This window comes from Glandiceps talaboti, chromosome 11 (genome assembly GCF_964340395.1).
Source record: "Glandiceps talaboti chromosome 11, keGlaTala1.1, whole genome shotgun sequence".
NCBI lineage: Eukaryota > Metazoa > Hemichordata > Enteropneusta > Spengelidae > Glandiceps > Glandiceps talaboti.
Window position 1 is genome coordinate 13,919,574 of NC_135559.1, and position 22,953 is coordinate 13,942,526.

General features: G+C 33.7%; 1 protein-coding gene across 3 annotated transcripts in view; it reads left to right on the plus strand.

Annotated features, from left to right (window-relative positions):
* Nucleotides 1-2,107: 2,107 nt before the first annotated feature.
* The window catches only part of LOC144441971 (uncharacterized), a 28,450-nt gene continuing 7,604 nt past the window's right edge, over nucleotides 2,108-22,953 (plus strand). For 2 of the 3 annotated variants that reach the window (XM_078131237.1, XM_078131240.1), the window contains exons 1-9: nucleotides 2,108-2,211; nucleotides 3,452-4,146; nucleotides 6,096-6,252; nucleotides 7,098-7,285; nucleotides 8,452-8,702; nucleotides 9,335-9,460; nucleotides 12,134-12,250; nucleotides 17,023-17,058; nucleotides 18,917-19,139. In XM_078131237.1, the coding sequence (XP_077987363.1) occupies nucleotides 3,516-4,146; nucleotides 6,096-6,252; nucleotides 7,098-7,285; nucleotides 8,452-8,702; nucleotides 9,335-9,460; nucleotides 12,134-12,250; nucleotides 17,023-17,058; nucleotides 18,917-19,139 (1,729 nt within the window). In that variant the 5' untranslated portion in view covers nucleotides 2,108-2,211; nucleotides 3,452-3,515. The remainder of the gene's footprint in view (nucleotides 2,212-3,451; nucleotides 4,147-6,095; nucleotides 6,253-7,097; nucleotides 7,286-8,451; nucleotides 8,703-9,334; nucleotides 9,461-12,133; nucleotides 12,251-17,022; nucleotides 17,059-18,916; nucleotides 19,140-22,953) is intronic. The other variant, XM_078131239.1, reaches the window with a different exon arrangement.

Genomic DNA, 22,953 nt, shown 5'->3' on the forward strand with positions numbered 1-22,953 from the left:
CTCATTCACTCTAGGTCAATTCATTTTTGAGAATGTTACATTACACATTACAGTATTTTACCCACAACACTTCATGATTGGTATGCTTGGAGGTTCCTTATTTGATAACTTCTTAAGTAACCAACATTTCTCAACATTTTAAGCATAATAATGACGTTTCAATATGTAACAAGAGGAAGCTTTCCAATCAAAAATAAAGTTCTATATGTTGTATAAAAATGTATTAACAACCAAATTAAACATGTGCTCTGAATAAAACGATTTTCAATTTTGTCACGCGTATTTATTGGATTTGGACTTTAAACAAACGTGAATCCAGTAAAAACAAGTCACGTGTTGAGGTCAGTCAATTGATTAATGAGACAGCACGATAAGTCGGGTCAGAGGTCACGAGTGTCACATTTGTTGTTTTCTGAATCTAATTAACTGTATTTTATAAACATTTTCCTAAATAGGAAATGAAAGTGATTGTTTATTAACCATATTTGTATTATGGAATGGAGGAATTCTGACTTTGGATTTGAATAAAATGTGGAATGTACATATACACGGAATGTTAGGTTCTATTTTGGTCATACAGACTTTAGGAGACTTTGGACAGATTCGGAACAGGCTGATTAGACTAGGTTCGTGGCAATAGGCCAACGAGGACAAATTGATATACAAAGAACATTGGTATTCGGCTGTATGTAAAATTGAGAGCTGAATTGAGAACTCTCTCATAAGCAAAACTGTGTATATTTACTTCCACCAAAAGTAAATCTTGAGTTTTTAGTGAGATTTGTCCCCCAGGACCTATTCAAGATCCCGGTGCACGCAAGGGTACGGAGGCGTGGGGAGTCAGAATAAGGTGTAAAAGTTATTGTTGGGACGGACCTTTCTAAACACGTCAAAACCCGTCGGTAATAACAACACCAAAGTATCACTAACTTGGTCATGGTAGTCAGTTTGTGTGAAGAGTTTTTAATATGCAAATTTCTTTTGTTATTCCTATTCAGAGTAATCTATATCTTTGGCAGAATCATAACAGGTGCATATATTTAATTCTGTTGAAAAATCTCTAAAATTGCCACCTCCTTCTACAAAAAATCACTAATATCAACCGATGAAAATGGGTATTTAGAAACTCACCCGTGGCCCAATTCTACGCTTCGCAAATGTCGAAAATTTGTTTTCATGTTACTCCAATTCTTCATGATTTACAGTGGCTTCCTGTTTAGCATCAAATTGAATTCAAAATGTTATGTATTACTTTTACAGTTATAAATGAAATTGCATCATCAACTGTTGACAAAACCGGCGCGCCACTGGTCGTACCCTTCGTTCTCAGTCCAATGGTAACATTAATTTACACCAGCCTATTGGCAGTACTATGTATTATCATGGTTATCGAACTTTTTAAATCTGTGCCCCTCGTCTATGGAATTCCTTGCCACTACAGATCTGGGCTGTTCTTCAGTCGACAGCTTTAAAAACAGTTTTAAGTCATTTTATCATCATATATCATATGTATCTGTGAAACTTGAATCGTAAAAGGCTCTCATATAAATACCGCCCTCTATAGCTAGCTGGAAATTGAAACACGTTCAGTACATGTACGGCTGTACAGCTACTACATGTTACTAGTACAAATTTGCACATGTAAACACTCGTGAAACAAAAGACTACACCGGTCACAAATAACGAAATAAACATAGCAAATTAAATAATGGCTTTGTCACTGAACAATCATTGAATTAATAAAAGAGATATAAATATTTTAAAAAGTGGTACCTTTTTCCCACTACAACTAGCACTTGTACTACAAACTTGTCTCTAAATTTATTGCTTTATTGTAAATTAAATTTGACCTGCATCTGTAATGATTGTTACAAAACATTACAGAATATGTCCATAAGAATGTATGGTGTTTTTGCGTTGATAGAGCTCGCTCAGCGCTCATATCAATAGCCCGTCGTATACTAGTACTAGTCGTATGATAGCTCGCCGTTTACGCGTTTAGTGGATCCGGACTACCCGTACCCGCAAACCGAATAGAATATTCTGATTCAATATCTTTTGACCAATGAGAATGGCTATCTCTGTCACATGACAATCACCATCACCACGGCCAAACACTGATTAGCAATTCACGTCATCGTGATTTGAATTGAACGTGAAAAGCAAAACAAAATGAAAGAAAATTGAAGGAATCTGGGCAAGATATCGCAGGTATGTCATTTATTTTGTTTATTACCCCCCTTCTCTAAGGCCTTTAGCATCCAACGAACGTTTATGTTTGCAAGAAGTCACCAAAAATGGAAACATACGTTGGTCAGAGTTTCATTTCTCTAACAGGTGGTGGTGTAAACCAGAGGCCATTCCCAGAGTTTATCTCGGTGTAGACATAACATAATAAATTGTACACAGTAAGTGGAATTGCCTAGGGCTCAGGTGTTAAACTAACCATGATTCCCCAAAGACAAACGTGCATTTGATTCAGCGTTTTGAATCAGAAGTGGTTACGATCGTACTTCCGGGTTCAGTTGACACCCCTCGACGCGACGATCTGAATATATCGACCGATCGCACAACCACCAATGCACCATCATGCATCATCCCCAAGGCCAAGCAGTTGTTCTTTGTCCCAATCATGTTGACGCTGCACTTTGATCCCAGAATTGTGCATTGTCTTTGGTGCATAATTTTACATTGTGTGTCAAATTTCGTACTAATTAGTGAATAAATTTTAAACACCGTTATTTTAAACAGCTCCACAAATAGGCAGTCGTGGATACAAAATGGCCATCATTCTGAACGACTGAACGAACAATAAGTGGATTGACACTAATCCTGCTTGCATACGGAGTCATTCGGGACTCGATTCTGACAATTGTTGAGGGTCATGTCAGTAATCTAGTAGTTCCTATACAGTATTGTTACGATTTCGACCACAGTTGGCATTCAGACTAGACTAGTGTAATCTAGACCCGTGCACTGTCTGGAAGCAGGACTAGATTGAAATATGCATTGTAATTACTGTATCTAATGCGATAATATCAATACTATAGCAACTTTAATACCCTCAGTAGAAAGTAATTATGTCTAATAATAATATTATTGATAGCTCTACACAAATATATACAATACAGCAATTCAATAAGACAACTTCACTTCGAAGTTTAAATGTTCAGAATGTGTACATATTATTCTTTAGTATTTTTGTTCTTACCTCAGCTTTGTTTCATATTATTTTGTATTAAATGTAAATCAGACTCTAGGAATTTAGCTTGTAGTAATTCAATTTATTTAAAAAATAGGGTAGTCAGGAATTAACAAAAGCTGATTTTCACCTAGGTCCTGTTACCACTCATAAAAACTTCCATACCAAACAAAACAAGACAATATATTTTGTTACATTTGTTCTTCTCACTTATTGTACTGTTAATATCTGTTTTCATTTCAATACTAGGTGACTCTATTGAGCTTGTCTGTCGAATTGTTCAACGTGGAAAAAGTTCTAACTTATTGACAAGATGAGTGAAGTCGATGACATTGAAATCAACAACAATGCAGACGAGACAACGGAGAAGGAAGGAGAGGAACCTGGTGAAGTTGAGGAAGACAAACCGTATACTTCACCCGAGGAAGACGTTGATGAAATAGATGAACAGATTGACTCTGTGTCCGTTGAATTTAGTCGACGAGATGCTGATGATATTGGCGAAATTCCTGAAATAACACGTCCAATTGAACGCTCGTCGTCAAGTTTAACGATAGAAAATGTGAAAGCTCTAGAAGAGGCGACTGCTGAACGCAGTGATAAAGAATGGTCCCCAACACGGTATAGCAGTGGACGGAGTGGTAGTGGTCGACTAAAAAAAGTCGAGGAGGATAAAGGATCGCGGTCGTCCACACCACAACTACCACCCGTCAAAACCGGAAGAGCATCAGCAGATCTACTTTCGATGGCGTCATCATTGATACAGAATGACAGTGTTAATGGCTCACGACCCGGGAGCCAAAAATTAACTGGAAATGAACCTTTACCTCCTATTGGTCAAACCGGAGACACAGAAACATTAGATGGTACTATAAGAACAGAAGATATGCTGGATTTTGGAAGTTCCACATTTACAGATGAATCAAGTAGTGTCAAACCATCAAGTAAGTTTTGTCATAGATCCTAGAGTTCCAAGATCTAGGATTCTGGAATTTGTATTACTTTGAATACATTACAGACAGTCAATATGGAAACCATCGTAGTGTTAGTTTTGGATGTTTAAAAATTAGTATTGTGTACAGTGTGCCCTATAATGATAGTCAAAATTTTGTTGTTTTGAGTCAAAATGATAAAAACTGACATTTCTTGTGAGTCACCACATAGTAAGAGATACAGGCACACCAAATTTGGGTGTATCACTAGAAATTTTGTGTGTCAGTGGTGTGTCAAACTGGCTTAGAGGGCACACTGGTCACCACATAGTAAAAGATAGGGGAACACCAAATTTTGGTGCATCACTAGAAAGTGTTTGTGTAAGTGGTCCGTCAAATTGGCTTAGTGGGCACACTGATTGTGTATGTCAGACATACCTAAAACCAGTGTGCCCTCTAATGATTGCCAAATTTTGTTGTGAGTCAAAATGTGAAAACTGGCATTTGTTGTGAGTCACCACATACATGTAGTAAGAGATGTGGGAACACCAATTTTGGTGCCACTGACACACACAATTTCTAGTGACACACCAAAATTTGTTGTTTCCCTATCTCTTACTATGTGGTGTTCCACAAGCAATGCCAGTTTTTCTCATTTAGACTCACAATAACAAAATTTGGCTATCATTAGAAGGCACACTGGGAGTGATAGATTAACATATGTCCTCCTCATAGGAGCACAAGAGAGACATGGTAAATTAATTCATATATGGCAAATATTATGTAAATATCCTACAAACAGTAGTACTGGTATCGAATTTAACGTTTGGTCCAAACACAAAACATGAAAATTTTACCTGAAATTTTTTATAGGACATACACAGTTCAGTCTTTGTCAACAGATTGACAGGTCTGCTATTCAGCACAAATGACATGGTAAAATTTCAATGTTTTTGTTTGGACCAATCCTATGGTTTACCAAAACAGGAATTTCCATTTGAAGATCCTACTAACAACCACACTTGTAACTGGCATTGGGATGTCCGATGTGGCTAAATTATTCATTTGTTGTTGCTAGCTAGTTGGAGAGAAAACGAATCAAAATCATAGATCATGATGTAAACATGCCAGATTCATGTATAACTTTGATGATAATAAATGATTATATATAAACAGCACAATACATTAGGAGATTTTTACCATGCATAACCCCCCAAAATATGGAATATATACTGTGGCCTTTCTATGTCATGACAACGTGTTTATGTCATTGGTTCTGCTTTGTTCAAAAAATGAGTCAAAACGTTAAAAATTGCCATTACTTTCCTCAATTTTTCTTTGATATTACTGGTGGTGGTATAATTATGTTCTTCTCCAATATTTTTCTTCATTCAACTGGAAAATACACATGTACTTGTGACCTAAGGGTTGTCAGTGTCACTATGAGTCACTATACAAGTTAGTTCACTCATGTTTTCCTTGGCTGAACGAAGAAAAATATTGGCGAATAATATCTAATTATGGCCTAAAAATGGCATAAACAGATTGTAAAAAATATCAGGTCTATACCAAATATTAATTTCCACCTTTTTGTTGTTCTTGCATAAAAACAATGTCGGAATGTTGTCCTGTGTACATGCATGAGACATGGCTTGAGTACAAATATATTTGTATACAGTTACAACCTATAACACCAAAGTAAAGAGTTTTCTGTATGTACCACAATCATTTATAGCATTCATATCAAGTACAGCCCATAACACCAAAGTAAAGTGTTTTCTGTATGTACCACAATTGTTTATAACATCCATATCAAGTGTAAAAGTATACTGTTTCATTTGCTAATAATCTTGATTTTGCCCATGTCCATCAAAACATCTACATTATTAATTTTAATTCAAACATTCATATTTCAATAATTTAGTCATATGCATACCTTCCTCTCTGTATTTACCTGCCAGCCCATCCAAAAATTATGCAGTTCAAGAGAGAACTACCTGTTGGCTATGATTATGAACGAGAAAATAGCAATTTGTCCAATGCATCGGGGAAATCCGGCAAAACAACTGATAGTAGTTCATCAAAGAAAACAGTATCCTTCAGTGAAACCACAGACAGGTAAGAGAGTATAGTATAAATACTATGTAACATTTGTGTAGGTTTCATTCAAGTGTCACAAGCTGAGTTTATATTTATCTGACGCAAGTGACAATACTTCAGCAGTACTGATAAGCATTTTCCCATTTGTTTGCCTCCTATGTGTATACTAATAAAATAGTTTTGGGCAAAAAACGTGGAAGAATGGACTGACTGTACAATATGCAAATATTTGTTGTGAAGCTAATCACTTAACACTTTAAAGCCTTATACCCTATATATAGGGTGTAATTACACAGAGTTACAGAAACCATGGAAGTATACTTCCATGCAGCAACCAAGTCATTAAAGCCTGATACCCTATATATAGGGTGTAATTACATAGAGTTACAGAAACCAAGTCATTAAAGCCTGATACCCTATATATAGGGTGTAATTACGTAGAGTTACAGAAACCAAGTCATTAAAGCCTGATACCCTATATATAGGGTGTAATTACGTAGAGTTACAGAAACCAAGTCATTAAAGCCTGATACCCTATATATAGGGTGTAATTACATAGAGTTACAGAAACCAAGTCATTAAAGCCTGATACCCTATATATAGGGTGTAATTACGTAGAGTTACAGAAACCAAGTCATTAAAGCCTGATACCCTATATATAGCATGTAATTATGTAGAGTTACAGAAACCAAGTCATTAAAGGGCTGAAGTCAGGATTAGGTTAGGGATGGGAATAGGGCTGACTCCCAAACTTAAAGGTAATTTTTATTGTCTACCACAAATGGCAACTAGCTCATCTATGTTTGTCTTGTCTTTTCCACGCCATGTTCATCATTAAAAATGTACGCTATTTGTTGTGACAGATCATCTTCAAAGAAGGACCCACTCTCTAAGACCATTGCTACAAAGGAAGTTAAAGTGATACAAAAGTTGGATGGATCAGAATCTATGGCGATTTCTATTGGTACAGAAACTGAATGGAGTTGGTTAGATAGTATTAGAGTCGCCGGTAGAATTGAAGAAATGGAAGCAGCTAAACCAAACAAACAAGGTACGATTCAGATTTTTAAATGGTGGAGACTAAAAAATTCATCATTGTGTACTCTCTACCAATCACTTGTCACAAATATAAGACAAACTGTAAGAGTGATGGCTGATTTGCATAATGATTTACATATCAACACATTGTAATTTGCATAATGATTTACATATCAATACATTGTAATTTGCATAATGGTATACATATCAGTACCATTGTAATTTGTAGAATGATTTTCATAATGAGTGGCATTTAATAATGCTTGTCGTCAATATCGAAACATTCTCTGATATGTTTATATTTAACACATACACACATGGACATTGGAATCAACCATTTCTCTTCATGTGAAGATATCGTTATGATTTGGTCATTCAAAGATTACTAAAGTTCAGGGGTGGTAAAATACTTTCAAAGAAACCTGCTAAGCATGGTGGCCTATGTCGCAAGGACAGTGTTACCGGTAGCACCATGTTTTCTGTTTAGTGTGGAGAACACTGAACTAGGAGCACCAACAATACTGAATACAGTTGAACTTCATTTATTTGAAGTTAGGTTTTATGTGGACAAATTTTCTTGGTGTCATGAATAATAATGAGATTTCAATGCACCAGCTCATGGCAGAGATCATTCTCACAGGCCACTTTACGTTTTTTCTGCTGACGCAATGAAAAATAATACCCCTGTGCATCTTGGACAGTGTTATAAAAAAGAGGGCGTGGCTTATGATGAGGGGCAGAGGCAGTCTTGTGAATGGCACTATTTGTTAAATGAATAAAAACAACCCCCTCCCCTCCCCCACCTACACTAAATAACAGTGTTTTTACAAGTAAAACAAAGGAGACATTGTTATATTACATCCTAGGGAGGGGGGGGGGACAAACATGCTGTCACTGATTATCTAGATCACTATTACCTTTATAATTCAGTTTTTCTGCTCAGAATCACTGCATGAATTCATTCAGTGTGTCAGAGAGTAATGAAGAAGATTTATTAAGAGAACAAGACTTACTATTTTAAAGAGAGAGAAAAAGAAAAGACTGTAAGACGTTGCTTTCTGAAGATATGTCATTTTACTTTCAGTAAATATAATATTTATCAAGAATTATTATAATGCCATTTTATTATTTATATCACCGTGGGTCTGATGATTAAACTTATTCTTTTAATTTTATCAGAAACTGCAACAAAAAAGAGTGAGAACCGGCCTCCAGATGGCAGTGGTTTACCCAAGAGAAGACGAAGAAGAAAACGTACTTCGTTGTCATCAAGCCAGCAGCTATCTGACTCGGAGGGTGAATCTACATTATCAAGTGTAACAGGCAAATCTAAAGAAAGCAGCACACCTGTTACAATTCCAGAAACAATGGAAGAAACGGCAAAAGTACCTGATGGCATTCCACCCCTGGAACTCAGCTCGGACTCAGATGTAAGCTTAATATTTTGTTTTCTTTTTTTGACTGTACAAGATGTTTTACACAGTATAGAAGTACAACCTGTGTAAAACACCGGTGCATTTGCTAGAATGAAGTGAGCTGAGGAAAGAATTCAGGCAGTCAAAATTAGGTAAAAACAACAACAATAGAACTGGTACAAAAACAACAGTGAGTGCCTCTGATGTAGGTTCACATGATGCTTGTTTACATCTGTGGAAATTATAATGTAACACTAACAGTTGTACTTGATTGTTATACCGTATAGTATTCTATCAGTAGACAGAGTTATAAGGGATCCAAGTTCCTGTGGTGTTTATACTTTGATAAGTTATTGACACTAATTACATTGTATGTCTTTGCATGCATTTTGTCTCATTCCTGCTTAACACAATCAAGCAAATGTACCGGTGTTTTTTCGTGGGTTGTATCACATTATCAGAGTTTGTAGACACATTGGCATACTACTTCTGATGCAGTAACTACAGGTTGAGAGGATGCTTTTATCAGTTTATTTTATATCCGTTGAAGTTATAATGTAACAGTAAATGTCATACTCGATCATTGTAACATAACTTTGCTTGTTCATAAATTATTGAATATTTTCTGTGTGTCTCTTTCCCCTTAGTCTGACTTGGCTGAGCTGATTCATAGAGAACAAGGTGATGACCTTAGCAGTCTGATGCCAGGTGTAGGTCCACCAACTATCTTGATGTACCAACGTGAGTCTGAACAGTCACTGATAGACTGTAAAGTAAGTATATCCACCCAGTAAACCCCCCCCCCCCCCCCCCCCCAACTAAAATAATGGTACAGTCAAACAATTTGCATAATAATGCATTGCTCAAGAAAAAATGTCAGGGTTATTTCTGCTGTTATATTAGTACACATGCTATCTTAGTAACTTTTTCAACTTTGAACTCTTGTAAAGAAGTCCTACTGTACTTGACATGTACCTGGTCATTTTGGGCATTCCTGCAAAGCTTTATGGGTAAAAGACTTCTGGTATTAATATTTAATACCATAGTACCTTTGTCTTGACATTCTTTTCAAAGTTAAAAGGCAGACATAAATGTCACTTTTCTTTGTTCCTTTACTACAACATCAACTTGGTTACATTTTTTGTTTCATATACTATATATAATAATGTGTATTATGTATGCATATTTTGTACAGTCTTCAACTGAAAATGGGGCCTCACTACGCAAGTTTACAGGTTTACAGATATAATATATGACTTTATTCCTAGATACAAATAATATAAGTCGGTAAACAGAGCATGAATAAATAATTACATAAATGAATGGGAAAGGGATCAAAAAATAGTTGTCTGCCAACTAATCTAGTCCAACCCCACCATTACATGTACTAATAATAATCAGAATACAAATATTATTTGGGCATTTTCAACAGTTCCTTTGGATTTCTTACATTTTCTTCTACAAATAAAGAAAGGGGAAAACAATGTATGCATAAAGATTTTGACGCAAAAAAAGAAAGAAAACAGACATAACACCATCTCTTCTAGTAGGAGATGGAATACTCCCGAAAATGATCTTTTCAAGAAAAAAAAATATATGAAAGTGGCATAATTATAAGATATTGGAAAGTGGAGACACAAGGCAGCCAGCTTTCTAAGCCTAACTGAGTAGATAATTTGTTTGAGCAAGCTGAAAGACGTTTATTTATAACAAAATGATGTAATAATTGTCAGTCACATCTGGTTTGCTTAATTGAATTGGTATCTTTTCAATTAACACATGTTAATACATCTAATCAATTATATAAATAGCATGAATTATTCAGCACAAAATTCAATTAATTTGCATAATTGGTGAATTCAAGCATGAATAAATACAGCTATACTTGCCTTAAAAGAGATTAATTATTCATAAATTTAATTCATAATTAATTTTGGTAATAGGAATATCTAGAGTCATAAAAAGGATGTATCAATAAATTTTCATTGTGTCTGAATTCATTTATCCCATGAACTCTGTTACATGAATTATGACTGTAGTCAGAAAATATATTGCTACTTGACAGTATGTGTTCATTGAAGTGTATATCCAATTAAATGTCCTGACCTAACCTGACCTGACCTGACCTGACCTGACCTTATGATGCTCTGTTGTTAACCACAAAAGCTAGTCAGACATTGTGGAAACTCTTTGAGTTGAGTTTTATTGAGACCATTCAGTTTGAACTTTTCATTCGTGTTTATATATTATAATATATATTATATTATATATAATTACATAGAGTTTCATTCTTCTTTCGCCAAGTAGAGTGCTCAATCAGCTTGGAGAGCAATACATATATACATAAAAATGAGTCGAGTATGTTAATGTAATAACATACTCGTCATCTTACATTTGTTATGTATGTATTATATATAATTATGTATATCATTTGATGATCACAATAGCGTGAAACACGAAACACTGTGTAACGGCTTCTGAGTATCTTAATTGCTTGATATTGTGTTATAATATATATATATATATAAATTATATAATATGTACATAATAGTAATATGTACATTTTGATTATATATATTCATAGTCATTCATATAAGCGTACATATTTGTGTTGTTAAACTGGAAACCTAAATTCTAAAATTGTGAGTCTGGCATATACAGTTGTATTGTTTTTAAATTCCTTTTACCCTATATGCTTGGGAGCATAGCAGCATTTTGGGGTTTCTAAGAGACTTAACAATATGTTATCAATAAGTTTAGAATGATAGATGTATGTCTTAAACTTAAACTCAGCTTTGCTGCCTTAAGCAAATACCAACATTCTCTTACCTCTGTATTAGATATTTCTAAAGATATTTCATACTACTATACTTGCTTATTATTTGTAAATATCAGCAGTGTCTCAGTGTTTTACATGTTGTTTTTAGAATATTTCACCTTTTCTTGTATCTGGTACATGATTGTCTACTAATATCACACAAATTACACACAGTCTGTTATATTGAGTTTATACATTGAAGGACAAGTGATTTTTACAAAACAGGTCTGTTTCTAAATTCCAAGTGGAAGAAGAAAATTAATTTTAGCACAGAACATATAGTTTTGAAATAAATATATAAGTGGTTTATTTACCCATTATTTAAATGATTACAAAACCATGGTAACAAAAAAACAAAAGAGAGAAGGGTAAATGGGGAGTCAAGTAATAGCTTACAGCTAGTCTAGCCTGATGTCTGGCATTATACGTTGTGAATGATAACAATAAGAGGGTTCAGTGATCGATGGGACTGAAATACATACATAACTTGAAAAAATGTACGCACACCTGTTTACTACAAGGAAGTCTGTACAACAAACGAAAAGTTGATAACTCTCTAAGTTTACAATTGAATAGCTTGGACTTCACATGTGTTTAAAAAAATAAAATCATAATTTTGTTTCCATAGGAACCTGTCGATCGAACTATTGAAGGTGGTATGTGGAGTGGTACATGTGAATTCTGTCAACAACCTATTAAACCTTTTCCAACATTAGAAATGCAACAGAAGTATCCAGCCAGCCAGGTATGTACATGTGTTTATGCATGTGTGTGTGTGTGTGTGTTTTATTAACGGTAGCAAAGTACATGAAGTTACCCTTATTGTGAGTTTTAGTACTCTATCAATTTCTTTTGCCAAAGGTACATTTTTGATATACATATTTCAAAAAACATCCCAAATACATGAACCAAGTGACCCTTATTGTGAGTTTTAGTACTTTTTCATTTTCTCTCACCAAAGTTAAATTTTTTGATAGACATATTTCAAAAAACATCCAAAGTACATGAAGTGACTCTTATTGTGAGTTTTAGTACTTAATCATTTTCTCTCACCAAAGTTAAATTTTTGATGGACATATTTCAAAAATATCCCAAGTCACATGAAGTGACCCTTATTGTGAGTTTTAGCACTTAATCATTTTTTGCCATCAAAGTTATATTTTTGACAGACATATTTCAAGAACATTCATATACTAAAACTTTAATTTATTTCTTTAAATAGTTTCTGATATGTTGTACAACTTTCATTTGCAAATTTCACTTTTTCAAAATGTATTCAAAATGGGAATATGAAATTAAAAAAAAATTTAGCTTTCCCTGTCATTGCACAGTGTTTTTGCTAGCTAACGTTAGGGAACTCCGGTAACAGAAAGGTGGAATATGATAAATCTGACAGTTTCTAATACATTGTACCATAATTTTTGTGGGGAAACCTGGTAAAATGACAGGGGAACTCAGGTAGATTTTACCTGCTTACTGCCTTTAACAAAAACATTGGTAGGGAACCTAAGTAAAATGACAGGGGAACTCGGGTAGATTTTACCTGCTTACCACCCTTAACAAAAACACTATTAAGGAACCCAGGTAAAATGACAGGTGAATTCAGGTAGATTTTACCTGATTACCACCCTTAACAAAAACACTGTTGCATGTTTGCTACCATACAGTCACAAGCTTTTTCATCAAGTCTTTTTTCTAGATTCTGGACTTTGGTACGGATTAGAAAAGAGAATTGCTTCTCTAGCAACAAATCCCTTGGTAAATTGTAAATTCTTGTGTTGCTGTGATTTTATCTCGAATCATAGTGATTTTCATTTTTGAAGTATTCTGGCTTAAAAAAGAAGCAGTTTAATAAAAAGAGAAGAAATTGTGACTGGCTTCTAGAACAGTCGTCGTGTCAGTTTAAGATGGTTGTAAACTACAAAGAGATATCAGCTATACAATTAATTGTATAGCTGATACAGCCTTATTGTAGTGAGGAGACAAATTGCTATTGGAATTCCAGAATCTTCACTTGACTTCAACATTTAAAAAAAAAAATGGCTTTAAATCAAGTGCTCACGACAAATTCCATTGTATGTATTTTAGAAAATAACTGGTGATGTTTAATTAGTCTGTAAGGTACGCTAAAACATGTATTTGTTGAGGTACCCTCATAAATAGGCCAACCCTGTTTATTACTATTGAGGGTACATGGATCGAGTGACATGATGTACATGTGTATCTTATAGCCAATGGTGATGTTTTCCTTTACAACATTCTCCTTAGACTGAGAGATTTGTTGTTATGTACACATCTTAAATCACTTGTTTTATTACAAGTGTGTTTATTTATTTATTTATTGCATCTCCTTTTGTATCAGGGGCTCACTAAGCATGTCAGGAGCAGCACTAACAGAAAATTAAAATACATACACTACTAAAAGAAATTAGAGAAGATATGACTAGTATAATCATATACAGAAACAAACAAACAAAAACAAACAAACCAAAGGGAAGTAAGGAGAGTGAGAGAAATAAATTTACGTTTCACGTGTTTAGCAAGTGGTTAACAAGAGTGTGCCAAGAATTATGAATCTTTCAAGTTGTCATCATTTTGGAATTATAGAAAATCTAACCTAAAACAAGAATTTTTTTATGATTTAGTTTATTGTATACACCACAAGGGTCACTTCTGTACATCTTGTATATTTTTCTCATTATTTTGGCAAAAATGAAAAAAAATAATTCTTTTTTTTTCCAAAAAAAAATATTGTGACATGTTTTGTGTAAATCTTAAAAAGATAAATTTATACAATTTGCAATTCATATATTGGTAATTCTGAGATTTCATTATTTTTATTCAGAATTTATCAGTACATGTATATTTTTACTGTTGCAAGTTTGGTAGAAATTTGGATTGGTTTCTTTGCATGACTGATTGTGTTTGTTGTGGGTGTGGTGATGTATGCAGCTTGTGTGAGATCAGATTTGATGTGCAATTAAGTTGCATGTATACAGGCATGCAGCATTCACAACTGTCGTCTTTCAAATATTTATTTTGTGATATGAGTTTTTGTTTTTGAAATGATATACATATTAGTGGAATGTTCATTGTAGGTGAACCCTTAGCAAAGTCAAAACCTTTCATTTATTAGAGATTGTTCATCAACATAATAACCCTATATGTTCATCAACATAATAACCCTTTATGAAAGCAGTGTGTTCATCAACCTAATAACCTTTATGTTCATCAACCTAATAACCCTTTATGAAAGCAGTGTGTTCATCAACCTAATAACCTTTATATGTTCATCAACCTAATAACCCTTTATGAAAGCAGCGTGTTAAATACATTAATTGCTTATAAGTGTAAACCCCCTACAGCATCCTACAATAATACATTGCACATTTCTATCCCAATTCCTTGCACATGCACCTTCAGATTGTTAACCACAAAATATTCAAAATCAATTTAAACTTCTTGAAATCCTCATTGACGTTTGAAAAAAGTTAAAGATTCAAGCTGGTTTTGTATTCATACACTGCTGAAATAAATCTATTGTCATTGGGCATGTTTAATTAATCATTGAGTATAGGCCAGCATGGCCAGCATGGTGAAATTCTAACTGCTGATACTAGGCAAACTCGTTCAGTTTCCAAACAGTATACCTATTTGTACTTATTTTCAATGAATGAAAAGATGACAAATTCATGATAGTCTAATTCACTAGGAAAATTTATTCTTTTTGAAATGGTTTTATACAAAAATTTTTTTCAATCTGAATAAGCTTGTACTTGCATTATATGAAATTTGAACAGTAAAAAATTACCAGATTAACAGAATCTTCTTTTACACTTACTAACACACCTTTCAATCAGTCTTCTTTTCAAGAATAATGAATTATCCAAAAAATATTACTTTATTTATGATAAACCTCCCTATTTTAATTACCCAACTTAAAAAGTTACCCCCACTACCCCACTAATGCAAACACAAGAAAAATATTGTAGGCTGTATACCCACACCCCTCTAGGGTTTAACATCCCAATTAATTACAACCTCTCCCTGTATATTCATTTATAATTATTCAATAGTTATTAATAGCAATTGCCTTACTATACAAAATGTTAATGACCCAAAAGCTTAAATGAAAATACCAACGTTAATGTTATAAACAGAAAATGTGCATTTAATAATTCCTATCGCACGATATTGCAAGCAAGATATACGGGATATAATGATATAGCTATGGTTGCAAATGTACTTTTTGTATAATGCCAGTAAACCTAGTATATATATATATATATATATATATATATATATATATATATATATATATATATATATATATATATATATATATATATATATATATATATATATATATATATATATATATATATATATATATATATATATATATATATATATATATACCAACAATTTGTAAAATTAGAAAATTAACAAATTGGGTTGTTAGAATTGGGTGCTTACATACATAAATAAGTACATACATACGTACGTACGTACATACATACATACATACATACATACATACATACATACATACATACATACATGTACATACATACATACATACATACATACATACATACATACATATATACATACATACATACATACATACATACATACGTACATACACACTTACGTACATACATACATACGTACATACACACTTATGTACATACATACGTACATACATATATACATACATACATACATACATACATACATACATATATACATACATACATGCATACATACATACATACATACATACATACATACATGCATGCATGCATACATACATACATTACGGTACATACATACATACATACATACATCCATACATCCATACATACATACATATATACATACACATATATACATACGTACATATATATATACATACATACATCCATACATACATCCATATATACATACACATATATACATACATACATATATACATACACATATATACATACGTACGTACGTAACTATGTACGTATGTACATACGTACGTACATACATACATACATACATACGTACATACATACATACATACATATTACATACACATACAGTGATGCACACACCAAACAAAGACAAGTATTAAAGATTCATTCATTATAGTTAAATCTGTATATATACATGTATGAACAAACTAATCAAATGTCTTTTCACTCTTGGGTGATTAGTGCATGTCTTAAATGTTATCTATCTTTTTGTGATCTTCAAATTACTTGTTCAGGAGTGGTTTAAGTTACAACTTCTATTGCATGGTACCGTTACGTACGGTACGATCACTAACTGCATGTGTTTGTTTTCTCCTATCTCTCATCTTATGATGGCTGTTTACTTGTTTATACTCACTCATGGTTTCCATGGAAACTTGTTCCTTCAACTCATCATTAATGTTTATTTGTATTATGACATCACCTATCTCTTGCACTCTGATCACCACGACTACCACTGTGTCATCGTCATCACCATGACAACACTCTGTAGCTGTTCTGCTGTAGCGAGTATCAAGAATTTTATGAGGTATCTGTAAGAATTTGTATACATGTGTTGCCATGGTAACAAAATGGCAAGGCATCAACATTGTTATAGTATTCAAATTATTCAATATGACTGTATTGTATGTAAATCTCTGTTTGTAAATTTTTTGGGTGAAAAGTTCTCCAGTGTTGACTGTTCTATTTTTTATAGTTTGAATATTTCCTTTGTAACGTACTTCCGAGTTATTTCCGCTGTAGCCTGTAGGGTCATGTGTTTGGTATATGCTTTACTATGTACAGATAACAACACCTAACCTTTAACTCAATTCTTGCCATGTTTATTTTTAGAATCACATTTCATGAATATGAGTATACTTTTGTTGAAATGGCACCAATTATCTTGCAGTTTTCAATGAAATGTTTAAAGTTTATGAAAATTAATATTCATGTCCATTTTATACAATATTGACCTTCATAATAATATTCCATTTCCAGAACTGCATATGTGATATTTGAAACTGATGTTTCTTTTGTCTGTTAATCTATATACACATGTATGCTACTTTGTTATGCAAATGAACACTATGCAAATTAATTAAACTTTTAAAGTTGAAAATCGTAAAAATGAATAAAAAATATACATTACTTATTTCATATGCTCTGTTTCAGTTATAAATATTAACATATTACATGTAACAAAATATTGTCATTTTCAGAATTGTGATTTTAAAAGTAGACATCATGGCAGATACATTGTAAGTTTTGTAGTAAAGCATACAGCAAACATGTGACTGTGCAGGTCACAGGACTTAGATATATTACTTAGTATGCAGAATTTACATTTTATTCTTCAGATTCTATATACATATTACATGACCAAGTTACCTTTATAACCCCCCCCCCCCCCCATATCCTGACTATGATCTACCTCCTCCATTTCCTCTTCAAAAACTAATATCATAAGTAGGCAAAGCCCATAAGCTCCCACAGGGTAGATTCAATTCTGACCGGCTGCCTCACAATGATATTGTAGATAGCGCCCTCCCCGTGGAGAATGCACATATACATGTATATATAAAATGCGCATGAGTAGTCATTGCGTCGCAATGTATCCTTGGGTACAACCCCCCAAAAAACTTTGGTTTATAGTATATAGGACATGCATGCGTACTAGTCATTGAGCCACTGCGTGAGCTATTACACCAACATTGTCCTAATCTTCTTCAAGGTGTTTGCATCTATAGGCAGTACACAGCAAATCTGAAATAGTGTATTGGTGTATTGACATTTTTTTTCAGGTTTAGTGATCTAAAAATTAGTTATTAATTGAAAACAATAATTCAGATATATTGTTCAATGAGCATAATATATAACTTTACATTCTAAGCTGAGACTTGATGGATAAAGATAATTTATTGAGAAAACTTAGTTCTCCGGATTTCATATTTTTAATATTTTTGAAGTCTCTTTGCAGAAATAAAATCGATGGGAAATGCTCTTTAGACAATCTGTGAATCTTTTAAAAAAAGTGAAATACAATCTAACTAAAATTACAATCTTTTCTTAATCTTTTAAAAAAAATTAAATTTACCTCAGCCTCAATAAAATGTAGTGCACTTTCTTTGTTTGAAATAAGCAGTAATCAACTGTCGGCTAATGATTATCTTCCGCCCTAAAAAGTGTTGAACTACTCTTTGAAAATAGTGTGCTCTACCCTAAATAGATATTTTGAACTTCCTTTTTTGGATTTAAACAGAAATCTGCTGTGGGCTGATGATTGTTTTTGCAGAAAGAAAATTTCCCTTGTTGGATTTAAACAGAAAGTTCCTGTCAGTTGCAATTCTTTTTCACCACTGTTATGTTTTTGATCGTTTTATTTGTAATATTTTCCTGATATATAGCTCTACTGTTGCGAAGACTACCGACAGTTTGCAGAATTCACACTCACTAATGGACCTGAAGCTAGTTATCCAACTGACGAAAAAATAGACATTGCACCTCATCCCCCATACGGCAGCAAACAAGCCAGACGAGCTGCCAAAGAAAGGGCTGCACAACGTATGCGTGAAAGAGAAATGGCACGACAAAGAATGGCTGGTGCAAATCAGGCCAATTTCTATGCATGTGAGTATTTGAATCTGATAAGATTGATCGTGAAATTACCATGGCAATGGTACAGTCTATTCCCAACATTTCATTTTATTATTTCGAGAGTGACATCATTATTCCAACTTGTTAGAATCAACTAACATTGTGTGCATGGTAAGATTGAAGACTATTTTGCAGTCTATCCCTTGCATGTTACAGTCTAGTGTGTGAGGAACACTGTGCTTTGGGCACCCACGTTCACAAGGGCACCCCAATATAGTATACCTTTACAGACTATTTCCAGTCTGACCCATTTATAAGCTTCTTCAAGGTATTAACCATACCAGTGTGTACTGTACCTGTTTTCCTAAAACCCATTTTTTGGCAGCTTTCTTTTGACAAAAAAAAAGGTTGATGCCTGAAGCTATTTCATTCTTGAATTATACTGTTCAACATTTTTGTTCAGATTTCACGTAGAACAAAAAACAAAACAAATAAAATGTATCAACAAAAGTGAACAGGTGAAACAAAATCATCACAAAAAACGTGTTAAAAAAAGTAATGATTATTTACCAATAATATGAAATAAATATAGCAGGTAGTTAGTTGTCCAGCATCCTACCCCCCCCTCCTCCCCCATCCCAATTCTTGACTCTGCCTTCATTAAAGCTTACTACATTTGTGTGTTGTCCTGCATTGGTTATTCTGTTACAATCCATAGGGTTGTGTTGATAGAGGACTGTACCCAGCATGTTGTGTGATTTGATGAAACCACAGGGTTTAAGTAGTTTGTCCTGGCCATCACTGCTTCATTTTAATACTGACACTTGATGTTCAAAGAATATTGAAAAAATCTATAATCATAAGACATTGATTGTCCCCCTAATGGATTTAATTTGATTTTCATAATTTTTGGTAGAATGAAAAATTGTTTGTAGCAGTGAAGGCCTGTGACACAGATTTTCATTGTCAGTATACATGTAGCTCAAGAGTTGCTTTCCGATTTGGCAAACATTGGGCGAGCACAGTGGTAACACTGAACACCACTCCAGCATGTTACCAACTGAAATGTTTCATGCTGCAGCAGCCCCATATTAACTTGAGGCAAGGTGCCACTAACAACCATCCAGTGTGTGTGTTAGAAACTTAAATGGTTAGTGGTTGCAACGGCCCTAACATTAGGCAAGCTTCATGCTAACAACAAGCTGCCACTAACACCTCTCCAGTGTGTGTTAGAAACTGAAATGGTTAATGGCTGCATGCAACAGCCCTATATTAACATCAGGCAAGCTTTGTGCTGACAACAAGGTGCCACTGACACTCCTCCAGTGTGTGTTACTGTTAGCTGAAAGGTTTATTGACTGCAGGAGCCTGATTTTAACTGGCCTAGCTCAGTGTTAACTTGGGCTAACACTGCAATTGGCTGGCAAAACGAAAAGAAATTCTTGAGCTTATGTACTGTATCAGAACAGTTGTATATGTGCTATCAACTCATTTGTGATTTGTTTTTCATGTTTGTATTGTAATCAGCGCCAATTATGTTCATGAAAGCTGACTTTAGTGGAGTTCTGAATGATCCTGAAGGTTTGCTAAATATCGTAATATTGTTTCGTCTAGATCACCTTCCAACCATTCCAATTTTTAACAAAAAACAACAAAAAAGTGCATGTTGCCCAGACTCCCTTCTCTACCTATATATCCAATGTAGATGTGTGTGTTTGTGATAGTTTGAAAAGCATGTATCCTTTCCTATTGCTGAAGGTTTTAATATAATGTTTTATCAAGAATGTCCAGAGTTGATTATTTAGGTGTACTGTCATTTCATGTGCATGTTGGTGCTATGTCAGAATGCATTAATTGTTCACTCGCCTGGCAAGTTCACTCATGGGATGTGCGCCAAGTGGCATAAGCCAAAATGGCACACTTGCTTGCTTTGAATATTTTAGTATTACACCATCAGGGTTATGAACACACTTGTCTAAGCGTTACTAGTCACAGTGGTGTACATGTATAATATTAAAAAATATCTCCTTGAAATGGATTTTTGAAATCTATAAAGCACAGTTGATGTCATTTATGAATATTGTCAGTGTTCAACTGAATTCTTGATTGCATTGCAGGCACCCATAATGACAGTTGTTCAGTCTCACGTGTTAAAGTTGTAGGGAAAAAAAAAATTATGAGATAAGATAAGACCTTCTAACATATCTAAAACATTTGTTGGAGCAGCGTAAATTTTATGTAATGCTTGTGTCACTTTTGTAAGTATGATTAAGGTGATATTTTCACAAAAATGTATTATTCAGAAATGATAAAATACTTGAATTATATTCAGATGTCATCAGCTGTGCTTCAGTGCCAGTCCAAATGTTGCTATAATAAACTTCACATTATGTTGATGATTGTAAGGTTCAATGTGTATATGTACATGTATATAACCTTAAATAAGATATAATTGCCTTACGTCGTAACGCCCACTGACCTAAACTTAATTCATCCACTGATATTGTTTTATGCTAACTGGTTTGATAAAGTTGGTCATTTTATTTGATAAATGCCATTCAAATATGGGAGAATAAGGACTTAATTTGCCTGGATAGAATTTGGTTTTAAAGGCATAATCGGGTAGTTATGGTAACGATGTATCTCAAGATTTAATAGCACTCACTATACACAATGAGAGACTCCCAGATGTATAAAGCACACATTTGTCAGTCACATCTTTACAATCTCACTGTCGTCTCTACATTTCTTACAGATTCACTCATCTTTTTAGGTATTTTGTTTCCATTCAGCCTCACCATGGATAACAGCACATGAATACACGTAGTCTCACAGAAATCACTTAAAATGCATAGCCAATTTGAAAGTGAATGAACCATACATCACTCTCTATAATGATTTGGCATGATGTCTAAAAGACTGTCAGTAAGTCATCCATGGGGCTATCCATTGATTACCCAATTCCATTAATATCCAATCTATTTTTCTTACCTCATAAAGGTTACAGTATTTACCAAGGGAATTGATATTGTAAATTAAACTTGGTAGAAAAATCACATCCAAAATGGCTATACATATCATGGTGTTGATATTTGCACCCTAAATTAAAACTACTATTTTTTCCCTTTGTGCACTGATAGAATTGCAAGCAATTGACAAATTTTCATCAAAATGTAGTCTGTTCTGTGATTCTGCAGCCTTTTGCAGTCATCTGTGTTTTAATTATTTTCAGCAAATACTCAGAGTTGTACTATTTGATATACTAATTGTCTGTGTGATACAAAACTCATCAAATCTATCAAATATGAGAAATATTTTTTAAATCATATCCAAATATAAATCAGATTTAGAAATGTTATTGGTTATATATTATTCCCAAATTCCGAAATCTGTTATATATGAACAATTATCTACAAATCCAAACAAGAAATGCTAAATTTAAACCTAAAGAAAATTAACCAATTAAGTAAAGATGTTCATAAAGCCAACATTTTACCAATATACGTGCAAATTTGAAGTCATTAGGTGTTTGACATAAGTTCAAAATTTACCAATCATGTATTTTTCTCTCTCACAAGTTTCAATCCATTTTCATCTTTCAGCACGAACACTTAAAGTTGCATGTTGTGTGTTCACTGTCATCACATCAATTGCATTTTTACTTTACCATGACCACATTTGGATGGACTTATGCTCACACCCCCCCACACCCCCTAAAAAAAAGAATAAAATAAAATCAAAAATCAAAAAATCATACGTTTCTAAACTAAAAAAAAATCATATGTTTCAAAACTAAAATGTGCTGTTGGGGTTGTACAAAAATAAACATGAGATATGCATAATATGC